This window comes from Meles meles, chromosome 19, assembly GCF_922984935.1.
Source record: "Meles meles chromosome 19, mMelMel3.1 paternal haplotype, whole genome shotgun sequence".
NCBI classification, from domain to species: domain Eukaryota; kingdom Metazoa; phylum Chordata; class Mammalia; order Carnivora; family Mustelidae; genus Meles; species Meles meles.
Genome location: NC_060084.1, coordinates 58,184,525 through 58,205,988, shown reverse-complemented (window position 1 = coordinate 58,205,988; position 21,464 = coordinate 58,184,525). Strand labels below are relative to the sequence as shown.

The window sequence follows — 21,464 nt, the reverse complement described above, 5'->3', positions numbered from 1 at the left end:
CCCCTGCAATTTTCCAGATAGTATTTAAAGCTGTTGGAAATTCGCAGCAGGCTTTTGAAGGTATGCCCACACCCTCCCCAAGAGGGACAAAGTCCATTATTACTTTGTTTCTAAAAGCTATTTTATCTGTTAAAGGTTCTTCAGTGAACTTTCTAAAAGGAGGATTGCTTTTGGGAAGGGCATGTGTTTTGTTTCTTTGGAGTAGTGTAATGTGTCCATTACGATAGTCAGGGGTAAGCCCAACAGCAGAGAATCTAAAGTCATTGTCCTGAGTGTGGGTTTGAGTATGTAGGAACTGAAACCAGCAGAAGTGTTTGAAGGGGAACTAACCTCTAAACCAACCTTTGGAACTTGCTTTGCAGTATGCCCCACTTGAGCAAAGCCTCCAGAAATGGTGTTCCAGGTCTAGGGTAATAGGAAAAGCTCAGATCATGCTTAGGAGTCTGGAAACTTCATGTGGGATCCCTTTCATCAAGGGAGGAGCAAGGAGAGTGTTCCTTTCCCAAGTGGTATGTGTGCACATGAAGGGAGAACACACGTGTCAGAACATTTTTGTTAACTTCTGGAATGTCTGGCTTTCTCAGGTGACCGGGACCAGGAATGGGACCAGGACTGGGACCGGGACCGGGACCGGAATCGGGAGTGGGGGCTGGACTGGGACCGGGAGCGGGAACGGAGAGGGAGAAGCAGAGACCTGGAGTCTCAAGACCGCTGGCCGTACACCAGGAATCCCAGAAGCAGTAAGTCACCTGCTCTGACGTCCTGAGGAGCGTGCAGGGTTAGACTGGGCCTTGTCCTTCATGATGTCTTTTCTCTTCCCAGGACTTCCTCAACGGGATCTTTCCCTTCCTCTGATGGAGAAAACAACTTTCGCGATGGAAAGGGAGCGTAAACGTAGGGACTCCGTGATGGATTATGAGTCAAGATCCCAGGTATGCTTAGGTTTCCTCTCTTTCTGGAAAGGCCATCTTCTTTTCATGGCAGAGTTGCCTCTCTTTCCCAAGAGGGTATGTTCATCTGCTCCCTAGCATCCCAGCTGGCTGTAGGGAGGGCGTAATTACTCCCTGCAAAGAGCCCAGGCCCATCCCCAGAGGTGGCAAGTGGCTGGGGCGACTCCTGCCTATTTTCCCATTTGTCCACATAGTCAGAGGAAACACTTTTCCACTCAGCATCTGAGTCGTGCTTTGGTCATGTCTGTTGTTCCTGTTGGGCCAGGGAAGCAGAACTGTTCTGGAGAGCTTTCTGGCTGGCCCACTGTGGGGAGCCAAGGAAGTGGCCAGGTCGTATAGCAGACTGGCAAGTGAGAGCAGGGGCTCTGGAGCCAACAAGAGCCGGGCTTTGGGTTTGAAGCCCAGCTCTGCCACCTGTTGGGTGTGCAGCCTTGGACCATTTACTTAAGCAAGCTGAACCTCAGTTTCCTCATCTGTAGGATGGATGTGGCGTTTGGCTCAGCAGGGCTGCTAGGAGGAGTGAGTGGGATTCATATGTATATATGAAGTACTTAACATGACACCTGGCATGGGCAGTAATTTTAAGAGGCGGTATGCTGGGGAAATTGGTGAAGGGAAAAAGGACTTGGGATTTGAGCTGACCTTTAAAGGAGACGGATCACTTATAACATGGCATCGTAAAAGGCAGCCACAGCATTGAAAGGGCTTTGACAGGAAGCAGGAAGCGGGTAGCTGAGTGTGAGGAGCCTACGTCTCCTCTTAACTATTAAGGACCTCCCCCAGGTCAAGGAGTACAGTAGTGATTGAGATAATTAGGGTCCCTGGATGCCCTGGAAACTTTGAGGCTTATAACAGAGAAGGGCATTCAACAATCCTACAAATAAATTTCCATATAAATACCATATATGTTAACTATACAGAGTGCTGTTAAGGAAAAATTGGGAGTTACAACAAGAAATTGTCATGGGCATCTTGGTTTGGATTTGTAAGGAGATCTCTTGAAGGCAGTAACATTTGACAGCTGAAGGACAGGGACACTTGACTAGGTGAAGTGTTGGGTTCAGGAGATCCCAGGTGAAGGCCCTGAGGCAGGAACCAAACAAAGGCCAGGTTAGCCAGAACACAGAGGGCAAGAGATCCAAGACATCCTGAAGCCTGGGTAGGCCTGGTCGCTGGTGTCCTGTAGCCAAGTGGAGAGCTCAGGTCTATCCCCAGTGCACTGAGATATATTAGTAATGGTGCCTGCAGTGAGATTTATGAGTTGGGATCACCTGACAAAGGGCTTTGTGTCCTACCCTGAGAGGTCTGTCATTTGTCCTCTGTCCCAGGCAAGCCAGGATCCACAGGTGTGTATGAGAAGGGAGGATGGGTAGCGTCTGGGTATTGAAAGCAGAGCTCTTACAGCAGCAGAAGGATGTGGGAGAAGGTGGATGGGGTCAGAGGTGACTCAGTTCCTCCAGCTCTTGTGTCAGGGAAACAATCCAAGTTTGTGACACACTTAGTTTTTCACTAATTTTGATGGTTTATTTGAAGAAACCAAAGTAACCAAAATTTTAGGAATCTAGATAAGAATACTCAATCATAGACTCTTTCTTAAATTTGATTTCGGGAAAAAAAAAACGTCTCATTGATATGCATTTTCCACCCATGAAGCTGGTTTGCAATGAAGATCAGTGGCTCCTGAGCACTGCTATGCCAGATGGTCACTGAGTTTTCACTGATATGTGGGGAAATGAGAAATGCAAGTGTCCTTATTTTGGGAGTGTTAGAATACTCTTATGAAATGAAGATGATGGGAGATTGGTAATTGATTTTTGTCTTATTTTGTTTTTTAACTGCCCTTCCTTGAGGGGCGCCTGGATAGCATAGTTAACCGGTTAAGCGTCCCAACTCTTGATATCAGCTCAGGTCTTGTCTCAGGGTCTTAACTTCAGTCCCCAAGTCAGCCTCCATGCTGGGTGTGGAGCCTACTTTTAAAAAAACAAAAATGCCCTTCCTTGACTCTGAGAAGAGCTGGCTCCATGTCTGGGTCTTCTTAAATGTTTAGAACCCAGTGATTGCTGCTAACTTAGTGTGGTAGGAGTAGCAGCTGCAGCAGATGTAAATTACATTGTGAGGGTATACACAATAGAAAATCCTCACCCTCTTTTAGCACTGTGTGTAAATCTCTGAATCACTTGGCATGTGGGTCCTACCGTGAAAGTGAAGTGGTGCCAGTGCCCATTTGAGTGGAGCTTGATTGCTGCTTGTGCAAATTTAGATGCCATTTTGGTGGCATCTAATGCCACCGACTGCTTTAGAGAAGCCCTCTTACATAGACTATAACTTCACTTTAAATCAGAGCACCATTTTTCTTTCATAGGAACAATGTAGTTAAAAAATTTAACATGCATTTATTTTAATCAATCAAATGGAGAGAAGAATATGAAAAACAGCCATTGCTTTTTGCCATTGTCCTTGGGGGTGTCTGTTGACACCAGGGGTGGTGACCCTTCTGACTTCCCTGTGTCCCCCAAGTTCTTAACTGCATCTGTTTCTCTGCTAATCCCCCAAGTTAAGAGCCCTGGTTCCCTTTCTCTCACCAGAAATGCATCTGTGTTCCCACCCACACTTTCCTTTGTAGTATAATAAACCGGTGCTGGGACTTAGGACGCACTGTCACAGACATGAGCATAGCGTGGCTTTTGCTCTTGAACTTGCTGTTGGACAGGAGATTGGCGCCCAGCAAAAACAGTGCAAGTCAGCTTTCTGGAGTGGCAGTTGTACCCAGTTTGCAGTGCCTTCTGAGCTATGTTGCTTGTTCGTTATTCTAGGAATTCTCAGCCTGGGCCTAGAAAGGATTTCAGTTTTGAACTCTGCTTAGTTTTGGTTGTGGTTTTTGCTTTGTATCACTGGATGTTGGCAGGTGCATAAATGAGGCTTTCCTCTTAACTCTTAGTGTGTGCGCTTGTTATCTTTTCTCCGTAGGAGCTATACCTAATTGTGAATGCACTTTTTTTTTCTTTTGCTACATTTCACATGGTTATAATGCCACTTCCCAGAGAGAAACTGTAATAAATTTAATATCAAAATATCTTTATATAGTAATTTGGTGGTTTACATTTTCTTTATGTAGTTTTTCTTGATGTTTAAACAACACATCACATTGCAGAAAATCATCACCCACAATATTGCACGGCAGGTTGAGGCCTAACTCTCCATTTTACAGACGAAGAACCTGAGGCTCAGAAAGATTTCTTTTCCCAAGGTTGCATGGCTCATAAATGGTACAGTTCTCCTTTGACCCTTGAGTTTTCTCTGGCTCTAAAACCATGGTGCTTTCCATGGTGCTGTGTCCATCCTTAAGGCTGTCTCTAGGCTGTGGTGCTGTACTCCCTGGGACCACACTTCCATGAGACCAGTGACCTTCTGGTGCAGCAGTAAGGAAAGATCCTGTGAGATCCCACATAGAAGATTTTTCTGAGTGATACAGGGAATTTAAAAATTACTTTTAGAGACATAGCTGTTACAGTGGAAGAGGCAGCTATAAAATGAAGGCATTCAGTATTTAAAGTTACATCTGAGTTATTTGGAACTTGTCCACACATAGAAGAGCCCACCATGTATCCGTGTTGTACAGTGAAGGTGAGCACAGGACACAGTGAGACCTTGGAGGGAGTCTTTTAAGTCACAGTTGCTGACCAGTTGCCTGCTGAAACACGTTTTCCTTCTGTCCTAGCATATGCCACGCATAATTGATGTTTGGCCTGTTGAAGCTTTCCCACTGGTCCCCTTTCTCTGTGTTCCAAGTCTTAACCACTTAAGGTTCCACCCAAGTCCTTCTACAAAACCCTGAGCTGTCCTTCTACCAAAGCTATTTAACACTGATTATCTGTACCCCACTTTATTGTTTATTGTTCTCTAATTGTTTCATGAGTCTTTTCTCTCCAACCAAATTATAAGCTGCATGAGGGCAAGGAATATGTGTCATACGTCTTTTGGATCTTCCTCAGAGTATAGCGCCAAGGTAGGTACAAAGTAGGTCCGTAGTAAAACTTGCCTGGGATCACTCAGAACCCCAAACACTGTGAGCACTTTCTACATATCTTTGTGTGTGTAGCACCCATGTTGCCAGAATTCTTCTCTCTTGGATGCCTGTGGAAAGACTCCATTGAGAGGTCTGTGTTTGGTATTTTAGGATGCAGTGTCATACCAGGACGTTGTGAACCTGACTGAGGACAGGAAGCCTCAGAACCCGATTCAGGACAACATGGAGAACTATAGGAAGCTGCTCTCCCTGGGTAAGCAGGTGCTTCTGTCAGTTACTCCAGACCTAGTCATTGAAGCTTTTTGTCACCTTATTCTTAAAGCGGCAGGATATTAGAATTGATGTTAATATATTTGGACTTCAAGGGCAATAAGAAGGCTTTGAATATTTCAAAGAGAGAAGTAAATGATGAGATTTATGTTTTCAAGAAATCATTCTGGCTTTGGGTGAAGAGTGTATTGTACAAGGTAGAAGAGAATGGGGAGATGTCTCTTGCCACGAGAGTTGGCACTTTTTTCTAGAGAGGTGGCAGTGAAGATTTTTAAATACAAAAGTAAAATGGGATCCTGAGTTCCCGTTTGGACTGTCCCTGAAGTCCTCTAGCTCCAGTCATAGCGGGCGCTTGGCTATGCAGGTCTGATGCCGGGGAGAGAGCTGTGTGAGGCAGTGGAGTTCATAGAACAGCTGGAGAAAAGAGTCAAGGAAGAAGAGAACCATGGAGGACAGTGAAAAAAAGGGTGTCGGGATTTAAAAGGTTATAAAAGGGTGAAGACTAAAAAGGATGCATTGGATTTAAGGACATGGGTGGTCTTTCTACAGGTTTCTAGGTGGAGTTGGGAGAATTAATTAAAATGCAGGCTGGAATGGACTGAGAATTGGACAGTGAGGATGTGGGACTGCACATAGGACTGTTCATAGACATAGGAACTGTTCAAGGAGTTGGGTATGAGCTACCTCTTTTAGTGATTTGTAGGAAGGTAGGCACTATCTTGTGTTGAGTCTTGTACCCAACCTGATTGCAGCTATATAAGCCATAACTCATATTATTCTTGTGAACAGGGGTTCAGCTTGCTGAAGACGATGGTCACTCCCATATGACACAAGGCCATTCATCGAGGTCAAAGAGAAGTGCCTACCCGAGCACCAGTCGAGGTAAGCACTAGGCAGATCCCAGCTAGTGGCCACTTGAGGTAGTGAGATGGGAGCTGTACCTACACACTGGTAAATCTCTTATTTTGTATTCACACCATCATCTCAGAAGTCGCACTGTTACTTTGCACACATACAGGGACTAGGGAGTATTTACATTTGGGGTTTCTTTTCAGGTCTGAAAACCATGCCTGAAACCAAAAAGTCAACCCATCGGCGGGGAATTTGTGAAGATGAATCTTCCCACGGGGTGATAATGGAAAAATTCATCAAGGATGTTTCACGAAACTCCAAATCGGGAAGGGCCAGAGACTCTAATGATCGGTCACCGAGGTTCCCCAGAAGGCCAGACAATGATTGGAAAGAAGCTTCGTTCAACAAGAGAGAGTCGGTGATTCAGGAGAGGGGCTATGAAGGGAATGCTTTTGGGGGAAGCTATAATTGTAACTCAAGTCTTGTTTCCAAAAAGAGAGTTCTTGAAAGAAAAAGGCGCTATCAGTTTGACACAGATGGGAAGGGCTCAGTTCATGAGCAGAAAGGCTATGCAAAGAAGAGACCTTTTGAATGTAGTGAAATGAGAAAAGCCATGAGCATGAGCAGTCTTAGTGCCCCCTCCTTCACTGAGTCGCACCCACTTGATTTTGGGGCAATGTCCTATGTGTGTGATGAGTGTGGGAGGTCTTTCAGTGTGATTTCAGAATTTGTCGAACATCAGATCATGCACACTAGGGAGAATCTCTATGAGTATGGCGAATCGTTCATTCACAGTGTGGCTGTCAGTGAGGTTCAGAAAAGCCAGGCTGGGGGGAAACGCTTCGAATGTAAGGAGTGTGGGGAAACCTTCAATAAGAGTGCCGCTCTTGCCGAACATCGGAAAATTCATGCTAGAGAGCATCTTGCAGAATGTAATGATGAAGAGTACGAGGAGCCCTTCATGCCTAGCCCAACCTTCAGTGAGCTTCAGAAAATATATGGAAAGGATAAATTTTATGAATGTAAGGTGTGTAAGGAAACCTTTCTTCATAGTTCTGCCCTGATTGAACACCAGAAAACCCATGGTAAAGATGACAAAGATAATGAGCGTGGGGAAGCCTTTAAACCTAGCCCACCCCTTAATGAGGTTCAGAAAATGTATGGTAAAGAGAAAATGTATGAATGTAAGGTGTGCGGGGAGACTTTCCATCATAGCTCATCCCTGAAAGAACATCAGAAGATCCATACTAGAGGAAACCTATTTGAAAATAAGGGTAAAGTGTGTGAGGAAACCTTTATTCCTGGTCAGTCCCTTAAAAGGCGTCAGAAATCTTACTCCAAAGAGAAGCTCTATGACTTTAAAGATGGTGGGGATGCCTTTGGGCAAAGCTCAGACCTCGGTGAGCATCAGAAAATTCATTCTCGAAAGAACCTCTATGAAGGCAGAGGGTACGAGAAGTCTGTCATTCATAGCGTGCCCTTCACTGAATCTCAGAAGAGTCATACTATAACAAGACCACCTGAAAGCGAGGAGGATGAGAAGGCATTCACCATCAGCTCTAACCCTGATGATGGCCAGAAGATTCCTACTAAAGAAAATGCCTATGAGAGAAAACCGTATGAGAGGTCTGTTATTCATAGCGTAGCCTTTGCGAAAGCTCAGAAAAGTCACAGTGCAGTGGGGCCCACTAAACCCCAAGTGATTGCAGAGTCTACCCAGAGCTCAGGTGTTACTGAACATCAGAAAGTCCACGCTGGAGAGAATTACGAAGGAAAGAAATATGAAACGTCTGTTATCCATAGCTTAGCTTCTTTCAGGCCTCCCAGAAATTGCAATGGAAATGAAGTCGTTGAATGTGACGAGAAGGGAGAATCCTCCACTCACATTTCCGACCCTCGTGATAAGCAACAGAAAACTCCTGCCAGAGAGAACCCTTATGAAGGGGCTAAGAGTAACAACTACAAGGACTCTGTTATACAAAGTGTGTCCCGCATCGAACCTCCGAGAAGTCTGACTAGTCAGGGTTCCGGTGAATCATCTGTTCCCAGCTCCAATGTCCGCGAACATCAGAAGGCTCGTGCTAAAAAAAAAAACATTGAGCGTAGAAACCATGAGACCTCTGTAATTCACTCCCTACGTTTTGGTGAACCTCATACATTTCGCCCTAGAGAAAGATTCTATGAATGTCCAGTGTGTGGAGAATCCTTTGTTCGTAATTCCGACCTCACCGAGCATCAGAAGATTCATGATAAAAAGAAGCCCTCTGGAAGTAAAAACTATGTAAGATCTGTAATTCGTAGCTTAACCTCTACTGACCCTCAGACAAGTTACACTGAACAAGCACAGACAAGTTACACTGAACAACCAGCGCAGACAAGTTACGCTAAACCCCCAGCACCGGCGAGTTCCAGTAAACCCCCAGCACCGGCGAGTTCCAGTAAACCCCCAGCGCCGGTGAGTTACCCTAAACAAACAGGGCCGACAAATTACATTGCACACCCAGTGCAGATAAGTTACCCTGAAAACCCCATGCAGATGAGTTACATTAAACAAACAGCACCACTGAGTTTCACTAAAGAACCAGCACCGCTGAGTTTCCTTAAAGAACCAGCAGCGTTGAGTTTCCTTAAAGAACCAGCACCACTGAGTTTCATTAAACAGCCAGCATCACTGAGTTACACTGAAGAGCAAGCACAGACCAGTTACGCTGAACAGCAGGTGCGCAACAAATGTAAGGAGTGCGGGGACTGCTTCGCCACCATTGAAGAGCTTGGGGCACATCAGAAAATCTATGCCCGAGAAGAATTGCATGGCCGGAAGCTCTTTGGAAACTCTGTTATTCAGGGCATAGGCCTTGATGGGTCTCGGCAGGTAGAGCCTCGGCAGGATGACCCAGATGAGCAGGACGAGCAGGATGAGTCTGAAGACACAATCTATGGATGTAAGGACTGTGGGCTGGGTTTTGCAGACCGCGTAGACCTGAAGGATCATCAGAAGGTTCATGGCAGAGAGTATCTCACTGATAGTCGTGAGTACACACATTCTGTAATCCATACCCATTCTGTCAGCGAATATCAGAAAGATTATATTGGGGAGCAGCTCTACGAATGCCCTGCCTGTGGGGAATCTTTTGTTCACAGCTCATTCCTTTTTGAGCATCAGAAAATCCATGAGCAAGATCAATTCTTTGGCCATAGAAGGTATGAGGAGCCTTTTATGCAACCCTTGGTCATTAACCCACGGAGGCCTCGTGCCCCTCAGAAGAATCCTCCTGCAGGAACATCCCTTCAGTGCCACGTGTGTGGACAAGACTTCATTCATGGCTCTGTCCTTAGTGAACATATGAGAATTCACACTGGTGAGGATTTACCAGAGCAGGACCAGAGAAGTGAAGATGCAGTCAGTCCAGGCTTGGCCCTTACTGAGTTTCAGAGAAGTCAGACTGAAGAGAAACACTATGAATGTAAAACATGTGGAGAATCCTTCCTCAATCAGTCAGACCTTAGGGAGCACATGAGAGTTCATGAGAAAGATGAGCCCTATGATTATGGGGCCTCCTTTGTTCACACCTCATTTCTCACTGAGCCCCCTAAAAGAGATTCACCATTCTATGAATGCAAGGACTGTGGGAAGTCCTTCATTCACAACACAGTTCTCACAAAACATCAGAAGCTTCATCTTGAAGAGGAAGAAGGAGCCCAGGAGTTGGAAGCCAATGTCCTTGTTCCACGAGAAGTTCTGCGGATCCAGGGATCAAACGTAGAAGCTGCTGAGCCAGAGGTGGAGGCTGCTGAGCCAGAGGTGGAGGCTGCTGAGCCTAACGTAGAGGCTGCTGAGCCCAACGGAGAGGCCGAAGGGCCAGATGGGGAGGCCGCGGAGCCAAATGGGGAGGCTGAACAGCCCAATGGAGAGGCCGAACAGCCCAATGGAGATGCTGATGAGCCAGATGGTGCAGGGATTGAAGACCCAGAAGAAAGAGCTGAGGAGCCGGAGGGAAAGGCTGAAGAGCCAGAGGGAGATGCTGACGAGCCAGATGGCGCAGGGATCGAAGACCCAGAAGAAGAAGGTGACGATCAGGAGATTCAGGTTGAAGAGCCATACTATGACTGCATGGAGTGTGGAGAAACCTTCACCTCCAACTCAGCCTATGGTGAGCACCTGAAGACCCATGCCAGGGTGATAATATTTGAGCCTGGAAGTGTCTATGGGGAAAGCTCACGCTACACTGAACATGCCAGCACCAGCACTAATGACAACGATAGGGCCGATGACAAGTACTTCAAATGTGATGTCTGTGGGCAGCTTTTCAGTGATCGCCTATCCCTTGCTAGACACCAGAATACTCATACTGGCTGAGAACACAAGTATAAAGGTTAGAAAACCTTCAATTAGAACTTGACCCCCACTAAACCAGAGACTTGAAACCAATCTATAATAGCGTCAGAAGGAAACTTACCCCCGCATGTACACACCTGAATTGTAGTATTAGGCAACTCAGACTAAAAAGAGACCGGAGTGGAAATTCCTTTGGTTTTAGCTCTCCCCCATCACACATCACTGATTGCATGTGGGAAAGCTATAGCTCATACCTTTCATCTGAGTAATCTACTGGAGGGAAAATCCTAAAAGTTTTTGAGATTACAGAAATTGCCCCAGTCAAATGTAAATGACACTTCCATAACCTATATATAATGTTCCCTGCAATGTATATAAAATAGCATATCGTAGCAAAAGCAGTAATCACATATATTTGGATTTAATATGATATACAGTTTACTGTGCAGAGGTACCTTATCTGGTACTCTGATTTTTTTTTTTTTTGGAGGAGGAAGAGAGCAACAAATTAGAATATATTTCTAAGTATCTTAGATTCTGAGAAAGACTTATTGTGCATTATTTGAACCCCATCAGTATCGTTTTGAGTAATTGTGTATTGTTCCTTACCCTTAAGTATTCCTGTAAAAGTGTAAGCATGAGAGGTAAAATGTCTTTATTCTTTGCTGTTTGAAAAGAGAAGTACTTGGAACTTCCTTTTCAGCCTTTTTGTCTACACCAACACTTTGGAACCTAATGCTGTGTAAGCCTTTACAGTATGTGGATTGGCCTTCTGTGATCCAAAGTGGTTGGTTGCCACATTGTACCTTGCGGTGATTCTCATGCAAATATATTACAAGTTTTTGTTTTTGTTTTTTAACCAGCTTGTGTGTTTGATAGTGAATTTTTAAAAGCTGAAGCTTTTCCCTATAAATCTTATGCTTTTGCCTTTAAAGAGTGGGTTGCAACCATCACTAGATCACAGTAGTGCCTACTGATGATTGAAAACCAGAGGGAGAGGCTTTCATGTTGTAAATAAGAACGCAGGCTTACAATTTCCATCACTTCCTTTGTGCGCTTCCTGCCTTAAGTGACAAGTCGCAGCGTGGCTTCATTAGTATTATATGGCCACATGTCAGTTTGCACCCTGGATGCCCAGGAGCTAGTATCCTTAGAGCTTTCTGTCGCTTAATTCTCGTCTTCACCTGTCTGACCCTCCATCCATGTCTAATTTGCATTTTAAAAATTAAAAAAAAAATTAAAAAAAATTTAAAAAGCTTTCTTTACAGTCAACTTAAGCTTAACATGGACTCAGGTTCCCCAGCAGCCTTAATTTCTTTCCTTACCATCTGTTCCTCCCTCTTTCAGCCCTTCTGAGTATTTCTGAGCTATCCATTTAGAGTCACGTTTGTCTGATCACCTCAGCTTTCCACTTAATCACAAATTGACCTTATAGCTTGAGGTTTCCTGTGTCCTGTTCTGTGGACCACCTGTGCTCTTTTGCTTCCCCTCCCCTTGCATAATGACTATTAAATTTTTTGGCTTTGAGTTGGCTGGGAAAAAAAAATTAAAAAAAAAAAACTTAAGTGGATCTATAGATTAAGTGAGCAAAAGATAACAGCAGATAATTTGAGCAAGCAAAATTAATACACCTGCTGGGGGAATGCATCTAAGTCTCACTCTCCTGGATCTGCAGGGTTGGGGCTCAGAGAGTGTATGTCAGAGCTGCAGGGAATGCCAAAGTCGAGGGAGGTTGTATTGTTGAAAGCATGAGGCAGAAATGAGGAAGCCAAAGAAGGGAGTCCTAATACATCACCAGATCTAGGAGGGTAAGGAAGCAGACAGAAGGAAACATGGAAAGCAAGGCTTAGAAGGCCAGGTTTGTGGGAATGAATTGAGCAGGATGTCCTGGGCAGTTAAGAAGGGGCCTTTTCAATGTAGGTGAGGGCCAGCTGCATAGAAAGACCTGAGGTTGGAATGGGCATCCAAGGAGCATTGAGGCCCCACAAAACAGGAAGACCTTTTAGATGGGAACCAGCATTGATGTTATTGGGGTGAATTTGGATTTATCACTGTTGGCAGTATTAAACAACTTGCCAGACTTCAGGGTGCCCATTCCAACCTTATGTTAGTGAAAAATTAGGAACAACATAAATGCCAAACAGTAGGAAAATGATTACAAGAAGGTATCCATGGACTGTCATGCAGTTGTTTAAAAATGATAATCATGAAGAGTTATGTAGCAATGTGGAAGTATATTTACGGAATATTGAGTGGAAAAAGCAGGACACAGAATTATATTTATACTACAGTTATAACTGATTAAAAATGTATGCTTATAGTCAAAAGCTGTTGTGTTGTTCTTGTTGTAGGCTTATAGTTGAGCATTATTTTCTTAAATTCTTTGAATGTTCTTTACTGTAGTGTTACTAAAAAGTTTATAATCACGTTTCCATTGTGAACATAATTTGAACTCATTATCAGACACTTGGAAAATACAGAAAAGTGGAGGAAAAAAAATCCATATTCCAACCATCCAAAGACATATATACTCTTCAACATCTTGTTTATTCTTGTTTCTGTGCACAGGTTTATGATTATAACTGTGTCAAATGTGTATTCAAAAATAGCTGTTATGTTATCTTTGTGGAATTATGGTTAAATACTTTCATCTTAATGTCTTCAAATGTTCCTTATAATAGTGTTCTGATAACAAAGTTTATTATGTTTGTTTACATTACAAGCATAATACATAACCAGAGAAAATATTGAAATTAGAAAAGAAATTAGAAAAGAGAAAAAAGTCACCCATATTCCCAACACACAACAACTACTGTTAACATCTTGATCTATTTCCTCCATCTTGTTTTAGTGCACATGCTTGTGATTATAACAGTGTTAAATATGTACGCATAAAATCTAAAATGAAAAAAATATATGGAAAATAATTAAAATAGTGTTGTCATTGTGGGATTATGGTTAAATATATCGTCTCAAATTCCTTGAATGACCTTTGGTGTTTTGGTATTAAATCTTATGTATGTATTTCTCCATTACAAATATAATACATACTCATAGCAACCTTTGGAAAATTCAGTAAACTAGAAGAAAAGAAATTCACCCATATTCCCAACACCCAGCAACAATTGCTGTTAACATCTTGATCGGTGCACCAGTCTGTAATTAGGGTGTTAATGATAAGTATACATAGAGTCAAAGATGGGCAGGAATATGGAAGACAGTTAAATAGTTGTGTGGTTGTTGTGGGATTATGGTTAAATATTTTGTCTTGGTTTCTTCAAATGGTCTTTATCATAGTGTTTTGGTAATCCACCTTTATCACATATATTTCCATTATAAACACTGTATGTGTTCATTATAGAAACTTTGAAGTTACAGAAATGTAGAAGAGAAACTCACCCATATTTTCATCATCCAAAGACTGTGGTTAACATCTTGACATATTTTCTTCATCTTGTTTCTGTGCACAGGTTTTTGGTTTGATAATATGGTTGTGGTTGTTCTATCTATCTGTAATAGTGTCAACAATAAAAATAAAGTTAAAAAGAAGGTATTTGTCAGTCTCTTCTTTTGTCCATTCTAAGTGTTTGGGGTTGGTAAGTGTAGTTTTTTGTTACAACTATAAATCCAAAAAACTTAGTCTCTCCTTAGCCTTTAAGTTTGGCTTACAAGTCTTACTACATTTTTAAGTATTTATTTCAACAATTCCTTCTAAGAGATACTTAAATGCTACAGGATTCTGAATTTTTAATTGCACTTCTGTATATTCCAGTAGTGTTTTTAAACTTGCTAATAAACACAAGTATATTTCACTCAACTTGAGTCAGCATTTTAACTTTTAATCTCAAATATGAGATTCTTTCAAGCAAAAAAACTACAAACAAGAGTAATGCCTTAACATAAAAATGTTAGTACTAGGGTTTAGAATCTCTTTATTATTATTTGTTATCATTATTTAAGATTTTATTTGACAGCACAAGCAGGGGGAACAGCAGGCATAGGCAGAGGGAGGAAGAAGCAGGCTCCCTGCTGAGCAGGGAGTGCCATGTAGGACTCAATACCAGGACCTGGAGATCACAACCTGAGCAGAAAGCAGATGCTTAACTGACTGAGCCATCCGGGTCCCCTAGAATCTCTTTACAGTGTCTATTCCTAACTCTTCCTTGAGGTTGAAAGTCTTCAGGGGAGTTATTTCCCTTATTTTAACCTGATTTTACCACCCGAGCATCTCGTGCAATTTGGTGGGTTACCATCCCAGGTAAGTTGGGAGGTAATTTTTAAACATGCCTGTAATTCTGTTATGATCAGAGATTTTTGGCCAGGTTGCTAGCTAGATCCCTGTTGGCTAGGACTGTGGTTTACATCTTACCCAATTTGAGATTGCTGTGTCTTTGACTCCATGACACAAAGGAGATGGTTATATACTTGACTCCTCCTAATCTGAATGTCACATGATTGGATTCTACTCCTCAGGATATAAAAATGTGATTTTCATTTAATTCTAACCACTCTGGAATTTGACAGTGGCAGAGTCCTGGGTTCTTTAATTTTAGTAGAAATTAGCTTATTTATATTAAAATGAAAGCCCACTATGCTATGGTTATCTCTTGTGAAGTCTGACTCCTCAGTCACAGCTTTGATGGCCCTTCTGTGGTGAGGGGTTATCAGCATAGGTCAGGGTGAGAGGATCAGTTCTCTTAAGATGGATTTCCTGAAGCGTATATTACAAAAGGAAGTAGAGAAAAGGAATTAACTGAAGGTCATTTGGGGTTGCCTGACCAGCACTTTCCCACTTCTGGAATTCCTCCACTGTGTGTCTGTTGTAGCGGTAACCATGCTCCAGCCCCACATTTATTCCATGAAATTTGATTCTCCCCTGGTCTCAGCTGATAGGAGCCCTTGGGCTCCCAGTGTGTAGTCAGACTCAGACTAAGGGCTACCTGAGAGCTCATAGGTTGGGGGCTGGGTGTGCTGAGGAAAAATGGGTCTGGAATTAGGCTATAACTGAAGGGAAGCTTGGCTCTTGGTGCCTCACTCACCCCAGTACCTTGTGGATTCTGGCTGAACTGCCCACTTTTGGGTTTCCTACGAACTCCTGTATCTTTAACCTTCCTTTCACATGAGGTGGCTTTGTTATTGAGGTAGTTTTTGCTCTTTTCACCAAGCAAAAAACTCTTCCTCTCTCTGGAGACTACTCAGTTTTGTGGGAATGCCATAGTGCCCTGCCCCAAAGGCAACCAAAGGCTGAGCCTGGTGCCTATTGGGCTCCCTGAGCAGAAGGACACAGCACACGTCATCCCAGTGGTAGCACTGACTCCTTAGTTCCTGCACAGATAGAGCTATTCTGGTAACTGTCCTACTTGAGAACTCTTTAGTTTTTCCTTTGATTTTCTGGGCTACCCAGTATCCTCCCAGTCTACTCATTAGTTGCTTTACTTGGCCAATGTTTGTTATTTGCAACCCGAGAGAGCCCTGATAGAGAAGTTCATACCAGAGAGTGGGTTGGGATAATAAACATGAGGGAAATATGAGATACTTTGAATTCAAATTTGGGCCTTGGGGTAGAAAACTAGAAGAACAAGGCATGTGGTAGTAAAATATATAGTAAAATAGTAAAAAACTAAATACTGCTTGTGATTGGCCTTCTGGACTCACCTCTCCTTGGGGTGAAGGGCTTTAATAGCTGTCATCATAGAAAAATTCAGAAACTTGAGTGTCAAGATCAGAGGTATGGAAGGGTTTCTATAAACACCTTGATCCTGCACGTCCCTGACTTACTCAGTTAAATTGATAGCCTAGCTCTATTTGTAACATGAAAAGTTTGGGTGGCCCTAGAGAAATGGGATCCTGGCAGTTGTAGTGATGGTATGTAGGAGGCTTGGAAAGACTTGAGACAACTGAAGCTCCAACCCCTTTGAAACATGCCTCATTTTATCACTTCCCTCTCACACAAAAGAAAGTTGAGGGGGTGCCTGTGGGAGGGGCAGCAGTTGAAATGTTATATGATCTCCATAGTGATGGGAGGTCCCTTAGTGTTGAAAAGGGGGCCACTTCCCATAGGAGGATGGCTGGTATAATGCGATCCTGGGGGGAGTAGACACATAAACTTGGGTGTGATGGCCCCCAAATAATTAATATGACAAAATAAGCAAAAATGTAGGTTCAAAAGAGGTGGTCAAGGGCCACCCTACTGGAGTCAGAACTTCTTCGGGTCAGTTTGTAGACACTTAAGGGAGAGTCCAGACACCTTTGAGGAAGGACTCTGCTATGTCTGAAACTTCTGCCTTCCACCTAGCAAAGGGACCTGCAAACCTCCATTTGTTGACAAAGAAAACTTCCAAGGGCTAGTGGATGTTGCATCTAAACAAATTATTGGGGATCAGAACATTGGCAACTTGAAGAACAATTATAAATATAACATGCTGTCTGTGGAGAAGCCAACTACTGAGAACTGGGCTTTGCACATCATCTTAGTTACTCCTTCCAAATTCTTCACTTGGTTTAAGTCAGTCCTCCCCTGCGAAGGCATGAATGAGAAAGAACCCAGGACTGGTTCTATAGCCACCCCACACCAGCCAGAAGTCTGGGGGCAGGTGCATCACACGGAGCCCCTTTTATCATTGAGAGGCAAAGTTTTATCCTTAACGGAATAGAAACTTGTTTTGGATTTAGACTTTTCTTTCTCTGCCCACCCACCTCTTAACATCTGTGGGCTTGTTGCATGCTTTAAACACCACTTTTGTACTATATGTAGCCGTCATTGATTGCGATAATGCTGCATAATCACCAACCACGAAACCTGAAGACACACAATAAATATTTGTTTCCCATATATCTAGGATCAGCTCAAGATTAGCTAGGAGACTCTTCTTACCTTAGCTGGGCTTGTTCTTATGCCTGGGGGTTGGCTGGCTGTCAGCTAATGTAGGCTAGTTATAGTTGGGGTGGGAGGCCCTTAGCTACATGTCTCTTATCCTCCTGAGACTAGTGGACTACTTCCTTATGGTAATAGGAGAAGTATAGGGGCACCTGGGTGGCTCAGTGGGTTAAGCCTCTGCTTCGGCTCAGGTCATGGTCTCGGGGTCCTGGGATTGAGCTCCACATCAGGCTCTCTCTGCGGGCGGGAAACCTACTTCCCCTGCCCTGCCTGACTGTCTGCCTACTTGTGATCTCTCTGTCTCTGTCAAATAAATAAAATATTTACAAAAAAATAGAAGTATAATTCAAAACAATCATCTTTCAAAAGCTCAGTGAGATTGGGGTGCTGGCTGGCTCATTTGGAGGAGTGTGGGACTCTTGATCTCTGGGTCATGAGTTTAAGCCCCACCTTGAGGGTAGAGATTACTTGAAAAAATAAAAATATAAAATCTTAGGGGTGCCTGGGTGGCTCAGTCAGTTAAGTGTCTGCCTTTGGCTCAGGTCATGATCCCACGGTCCTGGGATCATGCCCTACATCAGTCTCTTTGCTCAGTGGGGAACCTGTTTCTCCCTCTTTCTCTGCCTGCAGCTCTACCTGATTGTGCTCTCTCTCTCTCTCTCTTCTCTTTGTAAAATAAATAAAATCTTACAGATATAAGATTATATATATATATATATTTGCAAATATATATATAAGATATATTTTTATTATATTTTATATATTTTATAATATATAAGATATATCATATGTATAACCTTTAAAAAATTTTCAGTGAGAAGAGAACATGGATAGCTCAATGAAATCAGGAAAATGATACAACAAACAATATCAACAAAGACATAGAAACAAACAATCAAAATCCAAACACTGGATGTGAAGAATACAATAACTGAACTGAAAAATACATGAGTGGGGTTCAAAAGCAGACTTGATCAAACAGAAGAAAAAAATGAGTAAACCTGAAGACAAAGTCATTCAAGATGATTCAGCCAGAGGAATAAAAAGAATGAAAAAGAGTGAAGACAGCCTAAAGGGCTTATAGGACTTCAAAAATGAACAAATATACACATAATGGGAAGGAAGGGAAGGAAAGAGAGAGAAAGAAGAGAAGCAGAAAAACATTTTAAGAAAAAATGGCTGAAATTTTCCCAATTCTGGGGAAGCAAATAAACATCCAGACTCATGAAGCTCAAAGAATTCCAAATAGGTTGAATTTTAAAAGAACTACACCAAGACACAAAATAATCATATTCTCAAAATCCAAAGAAAAAGAGACTTGCCACAAACCAGGTATCCCCAGATTTCTCTGCAGAAGCATTGCAGGCCAGAAGTAAATGGGATGACAGAGTTAAAAGTGCTGAAAGGAAAAAACTGCCAACCAAGACTACTATACCTGACAAAGCTGTCCTTCAGAAGTGAAGGAAGATAAGGCCTTCCAAGATAAGGCTTACATCAAAATAGACCTGCCTTACAAGAAATGCCAGAGACAGTTCTTCAAGCTAAAATGAAAAAAGACACAAATTAGCAGTATGAAAACATATGAATATACAATTCACTGGTAAAGGTAAGTATATTAGTTAAATAGAGAGTACTCTAATACTGCTATGGTGGTGTATAAATCATGTTCAATTCTTGTATAAAAGTTAAAAGACAAAAGCATTAAGAAATAATTATAATGACAATAACTTAGGTAGTCCATATAAAAAGATGTAAAGGATAATATCAATCACAAAATGCATGGGGAAGAGTAAAAGTATAGAGTTGCTTTTTTTTTTTAAGATTTTATTTATTTATTTGACAGAGAGAGATCACAAGTAGGCAGAGAGGCAGGCAGAGAGAGAGAGAGGAGAAAGCAGGCTCCCTGCAGGGCAGAGAGACCAATGCGGGGCTCGATCCCAGGACCCTGGGATCATGACCTGAGCTGACAGCAGAGGCTTTAATGCACTGAGCCACCCAGGCTCCCCAAGTATAGAGTTTTTCTGTGCAAAGTCAAGTTGTGCTCAGCTTAAAATAGACTGTTGAAACTATAAGATGTTTTAGGTAAGCTTCTTGATAAAAACAATTTAAATAAATAATAAATTAAAAAATTGATTAAAAAATAGATAAACAGGGGCAACCTGGGTGGCTCAGTCAGTTAAGCATCTGCCTTCAGCTTAGGTCATGATACCAGGGTCCTGGGATTGAGACCCATGTTGGGCTCCCTATTCAGCAGGAGCCTGCAGCTCCCTTTCCTTCCCACTCATGCTCTCCCTCACTGTTCTGTCACTATCTCTGTCAAATAAATAACATTGAAAACACAACAGGGACAGCTGGGTGGCTCAGTCGGTTAAGTATCTGCCTTCAGCTCAGGTCATGATCCCAGGGTCCTGGGATTGAGCCCCCATCAGGCTTCCTGCTCAGTGGGGAGCCTGCTTCTCCCTCTCCCTCTGCCATTCGCCCTGCTTGTGTTCTCTGGCTCTCTCTCTCTATCAGATAACTAAATAAAATCTTAAAAATTAATAAAATAAAGACAAACAAAAAGAAATCCCAATGCTTCTAAAAAAAACAGATACACAAAATGTAAAGAATAAATGAATCAAAACATATCACTACATAAAATTATCAAATGACAAAGGAAAATAACAAGAAACAAAGGAACAAAGGAACATTCTGAAGAACAGATCACATCCTGGGTCACAAATCAGGTCTCAACTGGTACCAAAGATTGGAATCATTCCCTGCATATTTTTGGACCACAATGCTTTGAAACTGGAGCTCAGTCACAAGAGGAAAGTTGGAAAGAACTCAAATACACGGAGGCTAAGGAGCCTCCTACTAAAGAATGAATGGTCAGTAAATTAAAGAAGAATTTAAAAAATTTGTGGAAACAAATGAAAATAAAAACACAACTGTTTAAAATCTTTGGAATGCAGCAAACGTGGTCCTAAGAGGGAAGTATACAGCAGCACAAGCCTTTCTCAAGAAACAAGAAAGGTCTCAAATACACAACCTAACCTTACATCTAAAAGAGTTGGAGAAAGAACAGCAAATAAAATCTAAACCCAGCAGGTGGAGAGAAATAATAAAGATTAGAGCAGAAATCAATGAAGTAGAAACCAAAAGAGCAGTAGAACAGATCAATGGAACAAGGAGCAGGTACTTTGAAAGAATAAACCCCCAGCCAGACTTATCAAAAAAGAAAGGAGAAAGGATCCAAATAAATAAAATCATGAATGAAAGAGGAGAGATCACAACCAAATAAATACAAACAATTATAAAAACATATTATGAGTGGGGCGCCTGGGTGGCTCAGTGGATTAAGCCGCTGCCTTCGGCTCGGGTCATGATCTCAGGGTCCTGGGATCGAGCCCCACATCAGGCTCTCTGCTCCGCAGGAAGCCTGCTTCCTCCTCTCTCTCTGCCTGCCTCTCTGCCTACTTGTGATCTCTCTCTCTGTCAAATAAATAAAATCTTAAAAAAAAAAAGAACATATTATGAGCAACTATATGCCAACAAATTAGGCAATCTGGAAGAAATGAATGCATTCATGGAGATGAATAAACTACCAAAACTGAAACTGGAAAAATAGAAAACCTGAACAGTCTCATAACCAGCAAGAAAATTGAAGCAGTCATCAAAAATCTCCTAACACACAAGAGCCCAGGGCTAGATGGATTCTACCAGGGAATTCTACCAAACATTTAAAGAATTAATACCTATTCTTCTGAAGCTGTTTCAAAAAATCAAAATGGAAGGAAAACTTCCAAAATTTTTCCATGAGGCCAGCATTACCTTGATCCCAAAACCAGACAAAGAATCCACCAAAAAGAAGAAGTACAGACCAATATCCCCGATGAACACAGATGCCAAAATTCTCTCCAAAATGCTAGCCAATAGGATCCAACAATACATTGAAAGGATTATTCACCACGACCAAGTGGAATTTATTTCTAGGATGCAAGGGTGGTTCAACATCCAGAAATCAATCAAAGTGATACACTACATAAATGAAAGAACAAGAATGATAGGGTCCTCTCAACAGCTGCCGGAAAAGCACTTGACAAAGTACAGCATCCTTTCTTGACTAAAACTCTTCACAGTGCAGAGGTAGAGGAACATATCTCAATATCA

The 21,464-nt window shown here is 42.4% G+C and overlaps 1 protein-coding gene across 2 annotated transcripts in view; it reads left to right on the top strand.

The window, feature by feature from the left end:
* The window catches only part of PEG3 (paternally expressed 3), a 35,063-nt gene extending 21,079 nt beyond the window's left edge, over positions 1-13,984 (top strand). For both annotated transcript variants that reach the window (XM_045987316.1, XM_045987315.1), the window contains exons 6-10: positions 585-740; positions 823-932; positions 5,128-5,230; positions 6,037-6,129; positions 6,303-13,984. In XM_045987316.1, the coding sequence (XP_045843272.1) occupies positions 585-740; positions 823-932; positions 5,128-5,230; positions 6,037-6,129; positions 6,303-10,456 (4,616 nt within the window). In that variant the 3' untranslated portion in view covers positions 10,457-13,984. The remainder of the gene's footprint in view (positions 1-584; positions 741-822; positions 933-5,127; positions 5,231-6,036; positions 6,130-6,302) is intronic.
* Positions 13,985-21,464: the final 7,480 nt, after the last annotated feature.